The 6,033-nt window shown below is 54.2% G+C and overlaps 1 protein-coding gene across 2 annotated transcripts in view; it reads left to right on the top strand.

Annotated features, from left to right (window-relative positions):
* MAP2K6 (mitogen-activated protein kinase kinase 6) overlaps positions 5,190 to 6,033 on the top strand; it is a 45,455-nt gene continuing 44,611 nt past the window's right edge. Inside the window, exon 1 of one of the 2 annotated variants that reach the window (XM_021414721.1) lies at positions 5,190 to 5,503. In XM_021414721.1, the coding sequence (XP_021270396.1) occupies positions 5,488 to 5,503 (16 nt within the window). In that variant the 5' untranslated portion in view covers positions 5,190 to 5,487. Of the gene's footprint in view, positions 5,504 to 5,608; positions 5,925 to 6,033 lie in introns of those variants that run through there. The other variant, XM_021414718.1, reaches the window with a different exon arrangement.

The raw sequence follows: 6,033 nt of genomic DNA, 5'->3' as shown, positions 1-6,033 counted from the left end.
CACAAGGCACAGTGTAACTACATACCCCTCTATCTGTATATCTCTGTAGCTACATATTGAGATATCTATATATGTGAATATCTAGACATCTGTGCCTTATTGGTGATAGGCTATGATGGTATGCCTTGCAATAGAGAAGAGAGGAGCAATAAATACAAGTGTTCTAATTAGATAATGCCTTTGGTTTTCTTCAATGAAGAGTGAGTAAATGAAGGTCATCATAACTTCAATAAGAAAAAGAAGAACAACAACAAACTTCTTATTGTCATCCAACGAGCATCAAACTGCGCAGAAGTCTGGAGCTGAGTTCTTCTGGTCACTTTGATGTCTGTTGTGGTCTCTTTTCATACTTAGTTCTAAGTGCTCCTGGTTATGTCCAATCTACAGAGCTCTGAGCTGCAGCTCAGGCACTGGGGTGAGGGATTGGGGCAGGGGCTGCAGCCACTGGCACGGTGCAGTGCAAGGAAATGCAACCACTGCATGCAACACGGGAGTGGTGCAGGAGCTCCAAAGCAATGGGCTGTGCCCCCTGGGGAGATAACACGGTGCAATAAGGAATGCATTTTGCTGAGCCACCCATTGGGCGCTGCTGCAGCATCTGTGCAAAGGAGCGAAGCCAACAGAGCACTGGAAAGAAAAAAAGCATCACAGTCGCAGAGGCCTGTTTGCAAATGTCGGGTGGCATCCCCGCTTGTCCTGTGTCCTGCAGCCAGAGAGGGGAGCTCTGCCCGCCCCTCCCTATGCCACGCGCAGCAGGATGGAGAAATTCGGAACCAGAGCCAAATGGCTGTGCTGGGAGCGAGCTGACTCTCCAGTTTCAGTTTGGTGGGTGCGTCCCTTCTGTCCCTGATGGTGTTTGTGTCACGAGGGGAGCACGCAGGCTCTGGGGGCCCTTCACATTCAGCAGAAATTTACAAAATACCCAGCGGGAATGCTCCAGTGGGTTTACCCAGCAATGCGGGAGCTGCAGGTGCGCAGCTGCCCTCACTGTTCCTCTTTTAGCCCAGCCCTGTGGAGCTCTCTGAGAATCGGAGGCTGCCACAGAAATGGCTCAGATCGTACAGGTGAAACCAAGTGTTTTGCATTTTCCTTTGGACTCATTGCTGCTCGTTAGCTGCCTCGGGGCCCGCTCCTCGCTCACGTGCTGCACTATTTCTCAAGCACAGTGTGTGCTCGTGTGTAGGTTATATGTGCACCGAGCACTGCAGGGTCATGGGTGCAGCACGAGCCACAGACTGCAGCTCACCCCAGTTTTCAGAAGAAAACTGCTCCAAAAACAAGTGGCTGGAATGGTTTAGGTTTAATTAATCAAATTGTGCATCTCCAGCAGTCAGGTAGCTTTGCCTGTAAGCAGTTATTGCAGCCCCTGGAGCAGAGGTATGAACTGTATGTTCCTGTATGAACTGGAAATGATGTGTTTGCACCAATGAGCCTGAATATAAGCAGAAAGGCAGTGCATTTGCATTATCTAACTCCAGAGCGCAGAGTGCTGCCTGGGGAGCCTTGCAGCGGTAAATCAGAGCGCCTCTTTTCGTGGCCTGCCTCTTTCTGTGAGCTGGAAGGAGGCTGAAATGGGGCTGTGCAAACACTGTGCTCCTTCAGCGCTCAGTGTGAGCAGTCTGCAGGTGCTATTCCCATGCCTGGCTGAGATGGGTGCTCACAGTTTTGCGGTAGGCTCCAATTACATTGGGAGCTACATCAGTATAATGAGGGTTGAATGAAGCATCTCCACAACCAGTGATGAGGTGAGGACCACACGTACCGTGCCATAAGCCCATCCCCACCCTGACAGCTTGCGGGCAGCACTGCTCTCGGTGCCTGCCCCTCTGGGGGTGCTCCTGGAGCTGCGTTCACCACTGGGTGCCCCTTAGCAGGAGCATCTGCACGGTCCAGAGAAATGAGCCTTGGCTTTGTGTTTTTGCAAGAAAAACAGCTGGTTTTGCTGCAAAACGAACAAACGAAACAAGGAGGGTTTGGGGTAAGGTGCTTTTAAACATCAGTGCTGAGAGTTCGGTTCTTGCCACGTACCGCCAGCGGCAAAAAGAAGGAATCAGGGAAAAGCAGCGAGACACAGAGTCCAAAGTGCAGCACGGTGCCACAGGGAGAGAAACCCCACATATGGCACCTCCGTGCCAGCAGCAAGGTGCCAGCCAGGCAGGTGACACATGGGGACAGCCACTACTGGGACTAAGGTTGCACCCATCTGCAGGCGAGCTGTGCCCAGCGCCAGGGCTGTGCTGCACTGCTCACCACCACGGGGACAGAAGGTGCTGGGTATGACTCAAAGGATGCTGCAAGGCCCCAGGCAGAGCTGAGGGATGCCTGCATTGAGCTGGGCATGCACCGAGAGGACCGGTGCCAGTGCTGCAAAGCACAGAAGGGCTGGGACTGCAGGCTGAGCCAAGTGCTTGTGAGGTGCCTGAAGGATGTGTGTTGGTCAATTGCTTGCCCAAAATAAACAGAGAATCTACTTTACATATGTCTACAAACATATATACATGAAAAACCAAGAGATATTTGCTGCATCCAAACCCACTCTAGAAGGCAGAGGTGAAAGCAGCCCCCAAGTGAATGGTTTCCAGCAGTATGAGGGTGCTCAGTTTGCCATTAGCCTTGCATTTGTCAAAATGAATGACAGTCACCATACCTGGCTCTTACACATCATAGCCCTTATCAGTCTGAGCTGCAGCACCTCCATCCCTATGGCTTTTCTTTAGGAGCACAACACCCTCACGTTGCTGGAAAAGTGTGCTCAGCCCATTCCTCTGACCCAGCAGCGCTCAGAGCTCTGAGATGTTGGAAATTAGGAACCATTTCTTCTCCAAAAGAGCGGCTGGGCACTGGTGCAGGCTGCCCAGGGAGCAGTGGGGTCACCGCACCCTGGAGGTGTTGTGGAACCACAGAGATGTGGCACTGAGGGACGTGGTCAGTGGGCACGGTGGGGGTGGCTTGGGCTTGGGGATTTGAGAGGTCTTTTCCAACCTCCGTGATTCGATGATTCTGTTATTATTTCTTTGGTTATCGAGTTGTGAGCAGGCTCTGCACGCTGACCTCGGACAATTTGATGAGCTGCAGGTGGGTGTCACAGCTCTGGTTGCAGTGTTCCCCTGCTTCTCCCTCCCATGTAAGCTCTGGGGTGGGAAAACAGCACGCACATGAAAATGATGGAGAAGCAAGTGGCAGAGGCACAGCAGACAAAAGGCACAGTGTAGCTGAGCCCAGAGGCTTTCAGCCTGCTCACAGCTTGCAGTTCCCTTTAATTTAGGGAACAAAGGAACGCAGGGTATCGCCCGGCACCATTCAGGCCGGTGGGGAGCAGATGGCCGAGCTCATGCTCATTGTTTCTCACCTCCTCTCTCCTAAAGCGTTTTTCTCCTCCTCGGCATCTGCAGCACTGTTTGGCTCTCCCTCGAGCTCCTTCCCTGCAGAACAGCCCTTTGCCCGCTGCTGCTGCTGGGACGATTTCCTGCAGGGCCCTCCCTGTGCCTGTCCCCAGTGCTCCGCATCTGGTGCAGCGCGGGATGCACCCCAGCAGCAGGAGGTGCAGCATTCACCAGACCCCGAGGTGTCCACAATGGAAACGCAGCGGGAAACAACCGCTGCAAGAGGAGACCCACGGAGGGGAAAGCAGGAAGGCTGCAAGTTTGCAGACACAGCAGGGATGAGCTCCTGGCCTGTGGGTTATTCGCCAGCGATCACTGGTGCGCACAGCTCCGCTGCAGCTCTGACTGTGCCTTTGCTGGGCAGAACTTCCCCAGTGTCCCAAGCAAAGCTGCAAACAAACACACACTTCAGTGCAAATCTACGCCGTGGTTATCAATTTTCTTCCCCCCCGCCCCCCCCTCTCTTAGCAGTGAAGGAATAAACCAGCCATAAAGGTGCATAAAATGGGAAGGACTATGCAGAGGCAGCGGGCACAGACAAAATTAAGGGCAGGCACAGATTTCGGAATCAGACCTCTTCTTTCAGCTTTATGGACTCTTTGTAAAATGAACCTTCCCCCCCCCCCGGAGCTGCGCTTTGCTCAGTTTGGTGCCTTTTCATTCTTGTTGCTGCAGTGTGTGAGCATCCCTGGGAGCACTGGAGGTCAGCACCGACTGCTGCGAGCACCCGAGGTGCACAAGCACCGAGATCCCATGCATGCCAGCGGAGCATGAGCAGAGCAAACAGCAGCAATGCTGCTGGGGTTTGTCACTGCATGCAATCCCTGTGTCTTGCAGACAAAGCAGCAAGTCACAGCCCAAGAAGTCGCCGCTCAGGTATGATGCTGCTGACTGGCACAACAGGACGATGACAGCGATGCCTCTCCTGCATTTAATTCTGCGTGTTGTGAAATCCCACTTTTGCACAAGGCACACCGCAGGCTCCTCCATTCCAGGGCTGATCACTCTGTTCTGCTTCAGCATTTGCTCTCTGGAGCTAATTCCTGCACAGCAAAGCAAGATGCTTCGCTGCAAGCAAACCAGCAACCAGCAACTCACGTCACGTTTAAAAAATTATTTGAAGGTCCTCAGGAGACAAATGGCCTTTTTTGCACAGCTTGGAAGCGCTGCAGGTGGGAGGAGGAGATAGAGGCAGGGATGCAGGCAAGGATGAAGCAGAGATGCACAGACGGGGGGAAGAAAAGGATTCACATAGGGATGGCAGGCAGGGTTGCACACAGAGGTGAAGGCAGGGATGCAAGCAGGGATGCAAGCAAGGATGCGTGCAAGGATGCAAGCAGGAAGGTTGAAGTAAGAGATGCACGGAGGGATCGATGGAAGGATGCACGCCGGGATGCAAACAGGGATGCTACGCTGGGCTGAAGGCAGGGCTGCATGCAGGGCTGCACGCAGAGGTGCATGCAGAAATGCACAGGAGGGTGAAGGAAGAAGACGCACGAGAGATTCACGACGGGGTGCGTGCAGAGACGCAAACAGGGATGTACGCAAGGATGCATCCCACAGAAATCTGGGGGACGGGGGGGGGGGGGGGGAGCAAAGTAAACAACCCCTCCCCGCACCGCCGCGCTGAACGCGCCGCCCCCAGCGCGACCCCCGCCGCTCCCCCTCGCCCCCCCCCCAATCGCGCAGCCTCTGCGCCGCGCCGAGCAACAGCGCCCCCTGCAGGCGGCCCCCGGCGGCTGCGGGACTACAGCTCCCAGAGGGCCGTGCGGCGGCCGTCGGCAGCGCGCCTGCGCACTGCGCCCCCCAGCTCCAAGTTTGGAGCTGCGAGCTGCCAGCCCTGGCCCATCATGTAGGTGCAGCAGAGCCTTCCCCAGCACTGCAAGCAGGGGGGGAGGAAACCCCCCGCGCTGCAAGCTGCCCTGCAAAGTGTGCAATTGCACGGCCCCCCGCTGCAAGGAGAGCTGCTGCAGCGAGTCAGGAAAACTCCAGTTGCATGAAGATTGAGCGCTTGCAGTTTGCATCTTTGTTGCAAAACTAGCTCCAGAAGAGAGGCAAGGCAAAGTCTTTTGTGCTCCCCTCCCCCATCAAAGCAAAGGGGAAAATGTCTCAGTCGAGAGGTAAGGCTCCTACTTCTGTTCGTTGCAAATATGCAAGAAGCCGTGCATGCATTTTGCAGTGCATGCATGCATTTTTCGGGATGCAATTGCATTTTGAAGTTTGAGGCTTTCAATGGCTCTCAGTTGCATTTCCTGTTTAGTATGTGCCTTTTTGCAGCCACACACACACTCACACACACAGTTCCTGTAAGGCAGGGCTCGCACTTCAGCTGTGCATTGACGTTATTTGAATTCTTCTGCGGGCATTACGGAGCCCTTTCTGCCTTTTGCACAGTCAGGACAGGGAGAGGGTGCGGAGGAGCAGATGCATTCGCTGCCGTGTGGTGTGCATGCAAAATGGGCACGGTGCAGGAGAACCGCAGCTGATTTGCAGCGCAAAATGAAATGAAACTTTTGCAGAACTCCGGGGACGAGATGAAAGGTGAAACTCGAGCGGAGTTACCAGGAATTAAATATATACCTATGTTTCCATGGGAAAGTATTGTTCTGGTGCCAGGGCTGAGATCATTTTTCCACCGATCTCCCCCCCC

The sequence above is a fragment of the Numida meleagris genome, chromosome 17 (assembly GCF_002078875.1).
Source record: "Numida meleagris isolate 19003 breed g44 Domestic line chromosome 17, NumMel1.0, whole genome shotgun sequence".
Lineage (NCBI taxonomy): Eukaryota > Metazoa > Chordata > Aves > Galliformes > Numididae > Numida > Numida meleagris.
Note: the sequence above shows the minus strand (reverse complement) of the source record. Positions and strands in the feature narration are given on the sequence as shown.